Raw genomic sequence first — 15530 nt, 5'->3', positions numbered from 1 at the left:
GTGATAGGATATTTATACAGCACTGTGGAGAAAGCATATGGTATACAATTAGGGACAAACGGAAGAGAATTAGAAATTCTGACTTACAAAGAAAAAAAAAAACACTTTGTGAAGTGCTTTTAAAAGGAGATGAAGCCAAGGCCTGTGCATTTTCCCCTTAAGGATATTTTTTCATTGTATTGCACGAGGTCCAGCTGCCCCAGCAAACTCCATTTGTATTTGTAATGTTTTGCAGAGTCTTCGGTTCCTGTCAAACTCAGCCATGCAGAGGCCCAATTGTGTGTCTGCCACACTGGCTCTAATTCTGCAGTGTCACTTGGTGAATTGTCTTGGGTTATTAGTGCAGCTCCGAAAGTGAAGGAAATAGAAGGGTATTTCTATTTCCATGCAAGATGCATGTACTTTGGGCTTGAATTAAGTTGAAATGCCAAATTCAGAAATAAAATTATACCCTAAAGAAACTCATATTCCCTTTGTGAGATTTTCTTGGAATTGAGGGTCCTGGGATGTGAGTTTCAGTGCTGGTTCTGACAGTGACTTGCTGTGTGGGAGCTCCATCAGATTTCCCTGTTTATATCATAAGTGATTCTTCTGTATTTCTTTGCCTTGTATGGCTGTTGTGATTCTGTAAGATCTGAGTGACATCAAAGTAAAACAAGAACTCCAGATAAAAGACAGCGTTTACATTACACTATCTTGGATTTCTGTCTGTTACCAGCCCTCACACTGGCCATGCCCTGCTGGACGTGCCCGTCCTTTGACTCCCTGAGGAGATGCCCTCTGACCTCCGAGAGCAGCTGGACCACCCGTTCTGAAGACACCAGCAGTCCTAGCATTGGGCCTTCGTACACAGACCTGCAGCTCATCCATGCAGAGGAGCAGATAAGCAGCAGGGCTTCCGGGGCTGACTCAACTGGTAAGCCAAGCTCTGAGCCCTTTCCGCTGTTGGTATTTCAAGGTCCTTCTCAATCCCTATCATCAGCTTACTTTGCAGAATGAATTCAGGGGTAGTTACTCAGTCAAAAAGCCAGCATCCAGAGTGGCTTGAAATCACATCCGGAAAAAGGTTTAAATAGAATGGCTGATTGGCTGGCTGTTTATTCAGACTGGGAAAACATTTGACAGTATGTCTTAATGTGCTGCTTTCTGACTGTTCGGTACACGCATCATTCCCTGCCCATTTATTTTCTTCTTGGATTACTGAACTGTGTAATATGCACAAGGCTGGCTCGTTCATCCTCCCACCCACACATTTTGCCTCTTTGGCAGGAGGGAGGTGGATTTAAGCAGAGAGAAAGTAAATGTTACGCGAAGCAGAATGAGAATCAGGACTCAGCCCCTGTGTCCAGGCTACAGATCATTTTGCAGTTAAATACTTGTTCAGTTGTTCCTTGATTGAGCTATACACTGGTCTCTCGTGTCCCAACTGTCCTTTATTAAACTTCCCAGTGCTGGCTTGCTTTGCAGTGGAATGTGAGTCTCCCAGTAGGCATGTGTTTGGGGAGAGACTTGGCATGTCATTGGAAAGAAGTATTTGGATTGGTATCTGAAAGTGTTGCAGGGCATCATTTCTTTGTTTCTACGTTTGTTTGTTTGTTTTTAGAAACAAAGTCTCTCTTTGTAGTTCATGCTGGCCTTGATCTGTATGTAGTCCAAGCTGACCTCCAAACTTGGGGCGGTCTTCCTGCCTCAGCTTCCAAAATGCTGGGGTGGTGGTATATATGCCCACAAGCCCATTTCACACAGGGATCAGCAGGAGTGGGGAGGCACCCATAGCAGCTGAGGCTCTTAAAAGAGAGGCTGCACTGGCCTCTTCACCTCCCATACCTTCATTTGCAGGCCTTCTGGGCAGAGGCATACACTGTATGTACTGGTTAAGAATGCCCTGACCCTGGAGTCAGACTGCTTAGGTTCAAATCCAAGTTCTGCCAAATCTTAGCTGTGTAACATTAGGCAAGATCCTTCCTTACTGGTTTGTTTGGTTTGTTTTGTGGTGCTGGGGACTGCTGAGCCATTCCCCTATCTACATCCCTGTGTTACTTACTTTCCTCTCATTGCTAAGACAAAATACTTGACACCCACAGTTGGAGGGGAAGAGGTTTATTTGGCTTACAGTCCATAATCGGCTGGCTCCATAGCAGAGTGGTTGGCAGAGAGGCATCACAGCAGAGAAACAACATGGCATACACAAGGTAGCAGAGGTAACAAGAAAATTTAACAGCATCTTTCTGTCCCTTTTATCATATTCAGATACTGGGTTGAGGGCAGTGCCAAATTAATTGTTCATGTGTAGTGGTTTAGTAATCGCATGCCCTTAACCCCAGCATCACACCTTCCAGAGTCAACTATGAAAAAGCAAGTCCCACCTCATCCACATGAGGCTTTGGGGGACATCTAAACACAAACCACAACGATCCCCACCCCAAAATCCCTTTTAAGCTGAACTGGGGCTTTAACTCAGGGTTTTCACACTGTGCTACAACTCCAGCCCTTTTTATTTTGTATTTTCAGATTCTTACTAAGTTGCCAGGATGCCCAGGCTAGGTTCAAACTTTCTATCCTCCTGGCACAACTGAACAAGCAAGACTGGGGATGACTGACATGCACCACCGTGCCCAACTGATCTTTACTAGCTCATGCCTCAGTTTCCTTATCTGACAAAGGGGGATAATATTAGTATGTTGTCTTGTTAAGTTGTTTTCAGCTCCAAGCGAGTTGACTTGTGAAGAACAGTTTTACACGGTACCTGACACAGCACAAGTGACATCAGGGTTCTTACTGCTTAGGGAGATAGAAATTGGGTCTGCACTGAAGGAAAAGCGAGGCTGTTAATTTAGTGTCCTCCAGACATCTTCGTTAGGGGGATCTGGCATTAATTCTTCCAGGTTGTAATGAAAATTAGAGCCCTAGCCTAAACTAGACATAATCATTGTTATTTTGTTTTGTTTTTTGCACACTGCCAGGAAGCAAACCAAAGGCCTTGTTGTGCTAGCCAAGCTGTCTACCACTAAAGCTACATCCCTGGCTCCTGAGCGGGACATTATTAATCTGTCTGCAAAGTTTCTAATTCTTTTTAGTATCCCTTTTCTAAAGTCATTCTAACAGTGTCCCACTTCACACCAACAAGACCTTCCTGGTTGCTTTGGCCAGGATCCTGACAGAAAGTACATGATGCCCTAGAAAGGCTTTACTTGGAGAGAGTTTAAGGAAAGCACTGGTTACAGAGGGAGCAAGAGCTCGAGTCCTAGAAGAGCTGACCTGGCTGTCCCTGGCCAGACAGTGTGTGAGGGTAACATCTGGGCAGGCACTCTGTGCTTGTCTCTGTGAGGAGAGGGTCAGGGGTGCCCAGGTCTGGCCCATCTCCCTCAGCCACCCTGCTTGGTGCTGGGCCTGGCCACAGCCTCCCCCCTGTCCTCTGTGCAGGAGTTCTGCAGGGACCTGGCAGCCCCCAGGACAGTCTGCTTCCCAGCTTAACTGAGCAGGGAAAGGCTATGATTAGCCTACACTTTCTTCTCATTTTCTTACCAAGGACATAATTAGAGGAGGAAAGCAAACAAATCCCCTCACCTTGGTTAGATTACAGGGTGTTTGGCAGAGCTGGAGAGTAGTGTTGTTTGCTGTGGGATTCAGCTCTCCAGAGTAAATGGCAACAAAGTTAGGAATGGGGAAGATCCCAAATAACGCTTTTCCTCCATCTCCACAGGGGCCTGCTTTGCCTAAACTAGATTCATAGCCTTCACCAGGCAGAGTAGCTGTGGAATGTCACTGACTTTATGTGAGTTTTTTGTAAACAATAAGAGGACTGAGGGAGCAAAAGCAAGCCTCTGCCTTTGAAGTCCCTTCCAGCCCTGGAAATGGAGACATCAGTGTCTGCAGTAGCACACTGCTGCTACATGGTGGGCCTCAGTTTTGGTTTTCTTCTCCTTGCAAAAAATAAAAAAAAGTGTCGATTTCAGTGTGGAATTAGAATGCTCAGGTATGTGCAAAGTGAGGAGTGTCCAGATGGGATGAAGTGTGTATGAACTACGTGCAGATGTTTCATAATTGTTGAAGGGCTCCTCATATGAATGGTGTGGGAGTGCAGGTAGCAAAATCATCTGTGGCTCAGACCTTGTGCCCATTGATTCGAGTCCATTATTTCCCAAAGTGTCGCCTGCAGCAGCCCAAGAAAACCAGATGCAGGGCCCTGTGCATTAGACCACACTGTGCTACCTATAACATGTATTAGCTTGCAAGACTTGAAGAGTCCTGAAATTATATGTACCATGGGTATATTTCCATATGCCTTTCATATATATATATATATTTATACAGCTATATAAAAATAAATCATATTTCCATTAACCCATATACCTACTTGGGCAGATCTCAGTGTGTGGAAACCTAAACACATGTAAGTTTGCCAGTTTATTTGAAAGTATATGCCTTCAGTAAAAAGTTGGAAAACCAGAGAACCCAGAAAGAAATATTTTGATGATCTTGCCTGGATTAGTTTTCTTTATAAAGTTAGCATTACTTTGTCCCATTTTCACTTAAGCTTCTTGGCTGGCCTTTTAAATTTTATTTTTTAAAATAATTCTAGAACCAGGAAATAAAAATGATTAAGATATGATATGTATATGTACCAATACAAAATAAGCGTAATTCCATATTATGTATCACAAACATATACTAATAAAAAATAAAATGAGAGGCCAGGGATTTAGCTGAATGGTTCCACCACCTGCCTCACAAGTGCAAGGACCTAAGTTTGATCCCCAGTACCAAAAAAGAAAAAAAGAAAAAGAAAAAGAAAAAGAAAGAAAGAATGAATTTAGGAAGAAAATTCTAGATTCATAAAACCTAACACTGCATTTTGCCGAAACTTGCTTTGTGTGTCAAATCTCATGGGCTTAAAACAAATTTAGACAAAATATTCTGATTTTTTGCATTTAAGTGATCACAGTGGAATTCTGTCATTGAAGCAGCATAGCCCTAGGGATTTTGTACTAGATTTTTTTTTTCAGAAATAGCATTTATGCCAGGTAGAAAGTTATAGATTGGAAACTTTGATATTTTTTGTGGCAATAAAATTTTAAATACTCAGGCAGTTTCTCTTAGCATTTTGTGTTAAGATGGTATGAGAACATCACCTACCCTTAGGTAGGGCTGTGTGTCTCTTTATAAGGTAGGCCATACTTCTCTGTTGCCTCTTTTGTCTGAATTTTACTGCAGTTGGTAGAGTATCATCAGATTCATAGGTAAACAGTGATTATCATGTACAGGATGAGATCATGAGGAATTTTTGTTACTCTTAAGACAAATTTGTATTCTCTATTTTTAAAAAACCTTGAATATACTTTGCTTATAAAACAATAGTAAGTTAACTTTTAAAAATTCTCCCTTCAGCCTGGGCTACATAGTGAGTTCCAGGTCAGTCTCAACTGCTAGTGAGACCCTATCTCAAAAAACAAAAAACAAAAAAAAAAAAATTTTTTTTCTCCCTTCAGGTTAGGGATATAGCTCCGGTATAGCACCTGCTTGGCAAGCTTGAGGTCCTAGGTCATTTTCCAGGACCATCCTACAATTCTTCCTTCTAGCTATAAACTTCCAGGATATTCATATTTTTCCCATACAGTAGTTTCTTGCTTATCAAAATGAAAGAACAACAGGGTATTTTTTGTTTGTTTGTTTGTTTGTTTTGAGACAGGGTCTCACTGTGTAGTTCAGGCTGGTCTTGAACTTACGGTATAGCCCAGGTTGGCTTTGAACTCACAGTGATCCTCCTGCCTCAGCCTCCTGAATGCTGGGATTACAGGCATGTCCCACAATGCCCAGCACAGCAGAGTAGTTTTAAAAATAAATTACATCTTTTTCTCTTTCATAAACAGATACAGAGTTGACCTTGTTTCTGTTCCTGTTTCTTCTTGTGTCTAATAATTGTGCACTTAGGATTTTAATTAGTATTTAAAAACAAGAAAACTCTAATCGTTGCTTTCTTTGAAAGTTTCTCCAGAGAAGTTCAAAAGCTTCTTAGAACACAAATGTTTATTGAGTTTACTGTCACTACAAATATGGAGAAAGGAGTTATGTGATATTTTCTCATAAAGAACTAATTATCTACAAACAGGTGCCACTAAAAGATTTTTATCTGTTTCTGTTTATAGAACATTTGTTAATGTGCCACGAATATGCATTATCTTATTATACATGCATTATCTTATTTAAACTTCACTTTTTTTTCTTATTTTTGGTGGCATTGGCGATGGAACCTAGAGTTGCTCTGCCGCTGAGCTACATTCCCAGCCCTTTGCATTTTTTATTCTGAGACAAGGTCTTGCTAAACTGCCCAGGCTGGCCTTGAATTTGAGATCCTCCTCACTCAACCTCCCAGGTAGCTGAGATCATGGGTGTGGGCAGCCACAGTCTCTTAAAGTATATTACTGTCCTATCTTACAGATGCAGAAAGAACAACTAAAACCCTTAGGTGACTTGGCCAGTCACACAGTTAAAGAGGGTGGAGTTGGGATTCAAGTTGAGTAGTTGCCTCAGGTCTCCCTGCTTGCTGTGCTGTTGACAGCAGAGTTCATGGCCGTTGTGGTGTGTGGGACAGAGTAGAGAATCTTCCTCAGGCCTGTGCCTGCTTAGCATTTCCAGGAGCTGTGTACGTATCTCCTGTGGGCACTTACTTCACTGAGGACTCCCGCCTGGTTCTGAGTCCCCCCAAGACCAAGGCCTTTTTAGGCCAGTCCATTCTGCAGCCCCAGCACACTGCCTGGCAGATTGAAGTTTCACAGTGGATATTTGTGTGATAAACTGACTCTTCTGAGAGCCCCTATGCCCAAATCTCTTCTCTAAGGACCCGGGGGCTTACATATGTTTGCCATTGAAATGTAATTTTAGGACTGCAAGAATTATGGAACAAGTAGATAGGACTAGTATGGAAATAAGACTGTTTTCCCATGTTTTTCATCTTTACCATTTTAGGCTGTTACTCAGTGGTCTCCCTTCATTTTATTTTTCCTGTTCTCATTTGGATTTTACCATAATCTTTTAAATACTTTTTTTTTTTTTTTTTGGTACCTGGGATCAATCCAGGACCTTGAGTTTGCCAGGCAGGTGTGACACCACTGAGATGAATCCCCAGCCCTTTTAAATACCGGTTTTAAAAGGTTGTTATATATGTAGTGTGGGTATACTGGGGAGAAGCTGTCTGAATTTGGATATCTCAGAATCTCATTGTCCTGTATATATATTCTTTGACCAAAGCAGCCACATTTTCTTTCTCTATTTATTTACCTCAGAAGGTGCAAAGAAGGTGAGTTGGGGAAAGCTTTTTTGTGGTACTCAAATTGATCGTTGTGGTTATTGAACCATCTGTGTGGAACAAAATCTGGAAAGAGTGCCAGAGTTTAAAATGTTGTACTGCAAACAGATGATCTAAATGAGATATTTTGGAATTCCTTAATAAAAAATGTGTGGTCTCCAACCAGAGTCCCTTTTAGAACTGTACGTGTATTAATTCTGAAGAGAAGTGGAGGACTGTTATGTGACTGATTGGTTACCTTCTGTGGTGTTCTTTATGCTGCAGTTCTCCTGTTATAGATGAAGATATCAATCACCAGAGTCTCATATTAGTTAAGAAACAAATTATACCTGTGCATACACTTACAATCCCAGCTACTGGGAAGCTGAGGGAGGAGGATCACAAGTTCTAGGCCTGCCTGGGCAAATTAAGGAGATCCTGTCTCAAAATAAGTTTAAAAGGGGCTGGGCTGGGGATTTAGCTCAGTGGTTCTGCTGCCTGCTTTACAAGCATAAGGTCCTTAGTTCTATCCCCGGTACCAAAAATAAACGGGGCTAAAGGGTAGCTCAATGGGAGAGTGCTTGCCTAGCATGTGTGAGGTCTTGGATTAAGACCGATGTAAATGCAGCCTGCCACTCCTGGGGCTGGGCCCTCTGCCCTCAACTCTGGCCCATTCCCAAAGGGCCAAGTTTCAGATGCTGTGATATTTTAGTTCCAAGAAAGTAATCGGAACTAGTTATTTGGAACCACTTAAAATGCAGAAGGCCTCTGGACTTGGAAGATTGACACCTTAATTGTCTTCAACCTCTAGCAAGGTTAATGAAGTGAGAATTTCCCTGAATTATGTATGTGGGCAATAAACCAGAGTGTATTATCAGTACCTCCCCTTAGTGACCAACAAGAAATCACAGCTGTCTCTATAGCACATTGTGGTAGTGACAGTTATCTCAGAATAGCACCTCTCTCTCTCTCTCTCTCTCTCTCTCTCTCTCTCTCTCTCTCTCTCTCTCTATCTATCTATGTCTATCTCTCTCTCTGTCTCTCTTGGATTGAACCCAAACCCAGGGACTGGCACATGCTAGGCAAGTGCTCTACCACTGAGCTGCACCCTGGCCCCCCAAAATATTTTAATTTGGCTTTGTTTTTGAGACAAGTTCTCACTCAATCACCTAGGATGGCCTTGAATTTGCAGTTCTATTGCCTGGGATTCAAAATATCATTTATCTTTCATTATTTGTCATTCCAATTTCGAATGATGGTTGTCACTGACTCTGTTAATGGTTGTATTAATGGTTTTAACAGTGTATTTCTAATGTGTTCATAAAGAAGTACAGATATTACTATAGCAAAATTCAAGAAATTGTTTTCCAAGGTTGGATAAGTATTTCAGTATAAACAGTTTCTATGTCCTTGTTCATGTACTCAAAACAGTGTTCTGAGGAGGAGTCCATAGGTTTTATTACACTGACAGAGTCTATGACACCAAATACAGTTAAGAAGCCCTGCGTTTGCGACTCTCCGGTGCCTGTACAACGAAGCACAGACTGATTTTATACTCGCTGACTTACTTGTGCCACAAATGAGGATCTGCGTGTGCCAGGCACTAGGCCAGGACCTAACAAGTGATGAGCAAGAGGGTCAAGACTGGCCTCAAGCGGGGCGATGGTTATATTTGATTGTAAGTAAAGGCAGCCAGGATATGGAGAAAGAAGTTTCTTGCTAGGGCAGGTTGAGAGAGTTAGAGGGAAATGGCAGAAGGAAGCTGCTTGCAAACCTGTGGGCGGGTGGGGAAGGTTCTCTAGAGAATTGATTCCAAAGGTGAGAACTGCTAGCTGAGTTTGGAGCAATATTTGCAAAGGCCTTAAAGCATAGTGAGTTCAGTGAATTGATGGTACCTCAGTTTGACTAAAACATGTTGTTCATCCACCAATGATGGGAGATTTATTCAGCTAGAACTGTCCAGTTGAACCTTCTCAATGATGGAGATGTCTTGTACAGGTGGTGTCCAGTACAGTAGCCATTAGCCACGTGTAGCTAATGAGCACTGGAAATGTGGCTAGTGGGAAGAATTTACTTATTAATTAATTTATTTTGCGATACTGGGGAGTGAACCCAGGGCCTTCACACTTGGCTACCACCCCAGCCCTTTTAATTTTTTTTTTTAATTTTGAAACTTGTTAATCACTAAGTTTGTCAGGCTGTGCTTAAGCTTGCAATTCTCTTGTTTCAGCTTTCTGCAGTGCTGGGATTGTGTGGCTGTGGGCAACATGCCCAGCCAAGAATCTCAGTTCCCAATTTCAATTAATTTAAATTTAAATAGCCACATGTTGGTAGTGGCTGTGTGCTGGATACTGTAAAACTGCAGACTCTAGGTAGGGACAGAACATATGAGACCTTGCAGACTCACCTGAAAGGATCTGAAATCATTCCTCAGAGCAGTAGAGAGCCAAGAAAGGTTTCAAGACGTTCACACTGGTGAGGCGCTGGGAAGGTATCCAGGCAACATTCTGATCGATGGTGGCCCAGATCAGGGAGCTGGAATAGATTAGAGAAAACCGAACAGACAGTACATAGACTCCCAGTCGAACTGTGTCCCCGTAGGTTTCCCTGTATGCTTCAAAACGTTCCATATGTGTGCCTCTACTCTTGCCCTTCAGTTAAGATAAATTTAGGGTGATGTTTTCTCACATGGGACAAGATATGGTTTCCAGGGTCACACCCTCAAGACCCACTCCCTTCAAGTAGGCCCTGCTTTCTAAGTTTCCATCACCTCTTAATAATGGCATGAAATTATTAATCCATGAATGTATTAAGCCCATTGATAAAGTTAGAGTCCTCACAATCCAATCACCTTTGAAAAGCACCACCTCTGAGCATTGCTACCTCAGGGACCAAGCCTTTCAGGCAATTTTGTGGGATATTTCAGATCCAACTCATATCCCTAAGGCTCTTGGGCAAACTGTTCAACTCCCAGAAATTCAGTCTTCAAAGAGAATTGTGTACTGTGGTGTTTTCAGATAATAAAGTATTAACTTAAACTCAGCAGAATATCTGCGGACATAAGTACTCGAGCCATAGTGGCTGGTGCAGACTACCTGCTGAAGTGTTTATTAGTGCTTGATTAGCTCACAGCCTCTCCAAATACATTAATGTCTTATTTGGTTTTACGATCATAGCAATTGGAGGCTTCTTCTCTCTTGCCTGTTCTTTTCCTGGTGCTGGAGACTGAATCCAGGGCCTCACACATGACAAGCATGTGCTATACCACTGAGTTGCACTCCCACCCCTCTTTAGTTTCCTCAAGTATCACAGGCCTTTAATTAAGGGTAAAAGAAACTTTTTTTCAAACTTTCTGGGTGAGAAAGCCAAGATCTAAGAGCAGAACTTGGCTTTGTAATTTCTTGTCCCCATTTATTATGTGGAGCATATAAAAGCCTTAGAGATTGACCAAGCACAACTCTTTATTTTTTCGTTTCATTCTCTCTTCTTTTTTTAATTTTCCCGAATTAAACAGTAGGCCACCTTCCTTAAACGTTTCAGTTCACACAGGAGAAAGTTGAAAGCAGACAACAGAAATTGAAGCCTTCAGATCCCAGAAAACGTTTTTTTAACTTAACAGCAACCTTGACACTATAATGAGATTTATCTGTAGAGAGTTTTTCAACTCCTAGGTTAGTGTGTTTTGTTGTTGTTCTGTTTAGTTTTGAGACAGAATTTAGGGAGCGTAGGCTGGCCTGAGACTTGCGCAGCACCCTGCTAGGCTAATGTGTTTTAGACCCTGCATCTCCATCTCTGGCCCCAAAGAGGGCAAGGTCTGGTCTTTGTAGTTCTTTTTGGAGTCTCTTTTGTAGTGCTGTATTCTCATTGTATATGTGCTAAAGTCCTGTACTTTAGAGAGCCATTCTCACTGGTTTTACCACAGAGGCAGCTCCTCTTTCCATTCTCAAATGACTCAGGTCTTAAAAATAAATAAAATGCAAAGACGTCTCATAGCTGGGTACTATGGCACATGCTGGTGATCCCAAGCATGGTGGGAGGCTGAGGCAGGAAGATCTCCAGCTCAAACCCAGCCAGGGAAACTTCGCAACTTAGTGAGACCCTGTTTGAAAATTTTTAAAAAGTGTCTGGGAATGTAGTTCAGTGAAAAAGTCCTGGGTTCAATCCCCAATATTGAGGGGGAAAAAACACTTACAGATATTATATTTTATATAGTTTTTCCTATGTTAATGAGTTGATATTTTTCATGATTGTTCCCAAAGAGATTGTAAATTTATAGCTTCATCTTGCATCGAGGAGGGAAACATTCCTTGGGTCAGGAGGCTGAGCTGCTGGATAAGAGCGGGTGTCTTTGTTACAATTCCCTGATGGTCCAGTCCATCCAGCGTGAGACTCAAGAACAAATCTGTGGGTGTCTTCACCTATGGTACACAGACAAGTGTGTAAACAGGGCCACAAACACAAAAGAGCGCCCTGTCCAGTGGCAGTGCTGTGAGGCGTGACTTCCAAACAAGAGAAGGGAAATGGTACAACTTCCAACCTTCTGAGTGTCTGATATGCTGAGTCGTGTTTTCTAAAATCAAGAATGGATTCAGAATGGATTCTAGGAACAGTGGAAATGTTTATTCCTAGAGTAGAAAGTGTTTATTGAGGAAAGATAGCTTTTGTCTAAGAGAGACAAAAGGGTCCCAGAAAGTGGGTAGCCCACGGACTCCTGCTTCTCAAGGGAATTTTATAGAGCAAAACCACGAGGTGGGCAGGCAGGTTATAAGTTGAGACAAACTATCGTCATCTAATAAGGTTCCGATACATAAGATCCTAATGAGATAACTGACAATGTGAAATAGGAAGAAAAGGACTAAAGGTGTAGGGGAAGCAGGAAGGGTAGGGGAAAGGGAATAAGGGAAAAGAAAAAAATATGAGAAAATGAAAAAATGGAAATAAAATGTTTGTAAATGGGGAGGGGAGGAGGAGGTGAAGGGAGGGCAGGGACAAGGGGAAAAAATGAGAACCAAGACCTGTCATGTAGAGGTACAAGATCCCAATGATGAATGTAACAGTACTGTATCCCTAAAATGTACCAATGAACTCAATTAAAAATATAGTTAAAAAAAGATTCCAGTATGGTCACTTAGGTAATACTGATCCAGTGGAGGAGCTCAAGGTGGGTATGAGGTGGGACAAAACCATGGTCTACCAATAAGAGCACGAGTGTAGTCGCCTAGGTAATATTGATTACGTGGGGATCAACGTGGAGAGCGAGTCATATAGCAAGCATGAGTGGAAGGAACAAGGGTTTCCAGGAAGGAATGGGCTAGGGAGCTGTGGGTCCCCCCACAAGGTGATTGGTGTCTCTTTAGAACATCAGTCTCTGCTGTTTATCCCTGGGGGCAGCATGTGGGTATGGTCGGTTCTCCTGGTCTTGAAGCCTGACCTTCAGCTAATGTGCCTGTACCCACAGCTGTAATATGTCCACGTCTTCTGCGCTGACTCTGGGTGGGAGGAGCCCTGCCTGACTGTTATAATATTTTAACTAATTTAGCTGTCTAGAATAAGAGCACCACAAATCCCCATTGTTTTTGTTGCAGTTTTTTTCTTCTTCATAACATGGTATTCACAGCTGGCTCTGACTCTCCTTAGTCTTACCTGGAATACATTATGTATCAGTTCGCTAGGGCTTCTGCAACAACGAATTACTCACTTTGTAACTGAGGGGAAAATAGATTGTTTAGTTAGGAGTTTTTCTTTCAGAGATGGGCTGTTTCTGCGACACCCTCATGTTGAGAGTGTGAACCATCACCACCCGCCCCCATTCACAGGAATGGACAGAAAGTACCAGCTCCGGAAAGAATGTGAAGGTTCTGCCCAGGAGGTCAGAGTCCAGATTCCTTCTCACAGGGAAGGAAGGAAGCCAGCAACAGCCAGGGGATGCAGCAGCTGTGGAAACTTCATTTTCTATTGTCTCATTGTCTTTCTCCTTTCTCTTTCTCTCCCTCACACACCTGAACACTGGCGATGTGACTGGAGACAACAGGCCCCTCCATCTCCTTTGGAGCTCGCTGTGAATGAAGCCTTCTTCCTTTTTCTCTAAAGATTGTTCTTAGACAGCATCAGGCATACAAGCTTGAGAAACTGGTAGCAGTTTACTAGGGCTGGGGGGCTCATACTACAGAAAGCTATTTTCTCACATTTCTGTGCCTACAAGTTGAAGGTCAAGGTGTCAGAGGGTGGTTTTTTCTGAGGCAATCACACTTTGAGATATGAGGGATTAGAACTTCAACATAAGAATTCGGAAGGACACAGTCCAGCCCATAGCACTTTGTGCACACCGCTTAGAAGTCCCTGCTTGGGAACAGATTAAAGCAGGATGCCCATCCGTGTAGTCTGGAGTTAGCACAGCCAGTGCCACTCAGTATAAAAACTGGATCTGGGATTTGATGGTCCATTTACAGCCTACTTCCACCAGTATCGTGAGGAGAAAAGATTTGCCTACACCTAACAAACCCCTCAGCCGTCCTTTTCACCTGCTTATTTACAGAACAACTTGGTGACTAACCAAAGGATTGCCGCCAGACAGTCCCAGGCGGTTCCCCAAAGCAGAGATGGGGAGCCTTGGCTCACCCACCCACGGGGCAGGTTGTGGATTTGCTGATCTCCATCCCAGAAAAAGAATTTACAGGATGCATCAGTAAGAGGCATAAAGAGGTTTGTTAGGTAGATTTTGTGTGTCTGTGGGGGGGGAGTCAGGGTCTCACTGCGTAGTTCAGGCTGGCCTTGAACTCATTATGGAACCCAGGCTGGCCTCAAACTCCTGGTGGTCCTCCTGCCTCAGCCTCTGGAGTGCTGGGATTACAAGCGTGCACCACCACACCTGGCAGTCATTAGGTAGAATTTTAAAAAGCAAACACTTAAAGAGAATAAAGTATGGGCTAGAGAGGCAGACAGACATTGTGGACTCGGCAAGAGGGCATCGTTGTGTGATTTTGGGTGGTTGGAATCTGTGGACACAGGGAGTTTTGATTTTTAGGTGAAAGGAGATGATCCTTTTTACTGGTGAAAGTTGATGACCTCATCACCATCAGAGTGTGGCTCATTCGTAAGGGAAAGGCCCATTTTACAGGTGAAAATGGATGGTTTCCTATTAATAGCTGAAAAGGGGATGGGTCATCAAGGGGTGGAAAGGTAATGGCCCATTCTACTGGTGAAAAGCACAGGGCTAGGCTTATTGTGTCTTCAAGGCCCTTATGATATTTTTGTGTGTATTTGTGAGTTTCCTAGAATAGAAAATGAATTAGAGGGCGGGAGGATTAGCTCAGTGGCTCTGCTGCCTGCCCCGAAAGTGCAAGTTCCCAAGTTCAATCCCTGGTTCAAAAAAAAAAAAAAAATTAGACAACATTTATGTTATAAAGGTGCAGTTTTTCCTAAAAGTGCAATTTTCCTCTTCTCCTTTCTGCCTATCTTTATTTCTTCTATAGGGCTGGGGATTTAGCTCAGTGGTTCTGCTACCAGCCTTGCAAGCACAAGGACCGGAGTTCAATCCCTAGTACCAAAAACAAAAACAAAATTTCTTCTATCCCTCAGGACTAGTTTGTTTTGCAGGAACATGCCAACTAAAATGTATTAGTTCACACACAAAAAAAATGCAGAAATTATATGAAAAGGTGACGATTTCTAATATCAGGTAAGCTGGTCACACAGTAATGCTATTGTCTGGGTAAAGTTTAAGTGATTGAAAATACCCTGTGTTGAGAGTGGAGAGGTGGGAATTCGCATGCAAGGATTATGCAGAGACCTTTCTGGAGGACATTTAGCAATCTTTACCAGTTTAAATTTAATATGCTTGAACTATTATTTTATCCCAAGAAAATAATTAGACATGTGGTCCATGTGTGCAATAAAGTACGGTTTATATCAGTAAAAGCAAACAAAACCCACATATCCAAACAAATACCAAATAAAGCATGATGCAGTCATACAGTGGACTGCTATGTAGTTATGGAAACTATCCCAATTACATTGTTCTTGAACAGGTAATTTACTGAATAGAGTATATAATAATTTTGCTATATTGGCCTGTATAATTTTGTTGTATTGGTGTGTGTGTGTGTTTCTGATTTGTAGAAAAAAAGTCTCAAGGATATCTCTCAAGCTACTAATAGTGATTTTCTTGAAGGTATAGAGTAGAACCTTTATTTGTTAGTGCTTTTATTTCTATAGGATATGATTTTTTTTTTTTTTTTTTTTTTTT

The 15530-nt window shown here is 42.3% G+C and overlaps 1 protein-coding gene across 3 annotated transcripts in view; it reads left to right on the top strand.

Moving 5' to 3' along the window:
• Gtf2a1 (general transcription factor IIA subunit 1) overlaps positions 1–15530 on the top strand; it is a 170724-nt gene that overhangs the window by 23330 nt on the left and 131864 nt on the right. For all 3 annotated transcript variants that reach the window (XM_033766721.1, XM_010616246.1, XM_010616245.1), the window contains exon 3: positions 719–916. In XM_033766721.1, the coding sequence (XP_033622612.1) occupies positions 719–916 (198 nt within the window). The remainder of the gene's footprint in view (positions 1–718; positions 917–15530) is intronic.

Source organism: Fukomys damarensis, unplaced genomic scaffold (assembly GCF_012274545.1).
Source record: "Fukomys damarensis isolate Sample0158 unplaced genomic scaffold, DMR_v1.0_HiC HiC_scaffold_21, whole genome shotgun sequence".
NCBI classification, from domain to species: Eukaryota; Metazoa; Chordata; class Mammalia; order Rodentia; family Bathyergidae; genus Fukomys; species Fukomys damarensis.
The sequence above is the reverse complement of the archived record's forward strand: the minus strand, read 5'-3'. Positions and strand labels throughout refer to the sequence as shown.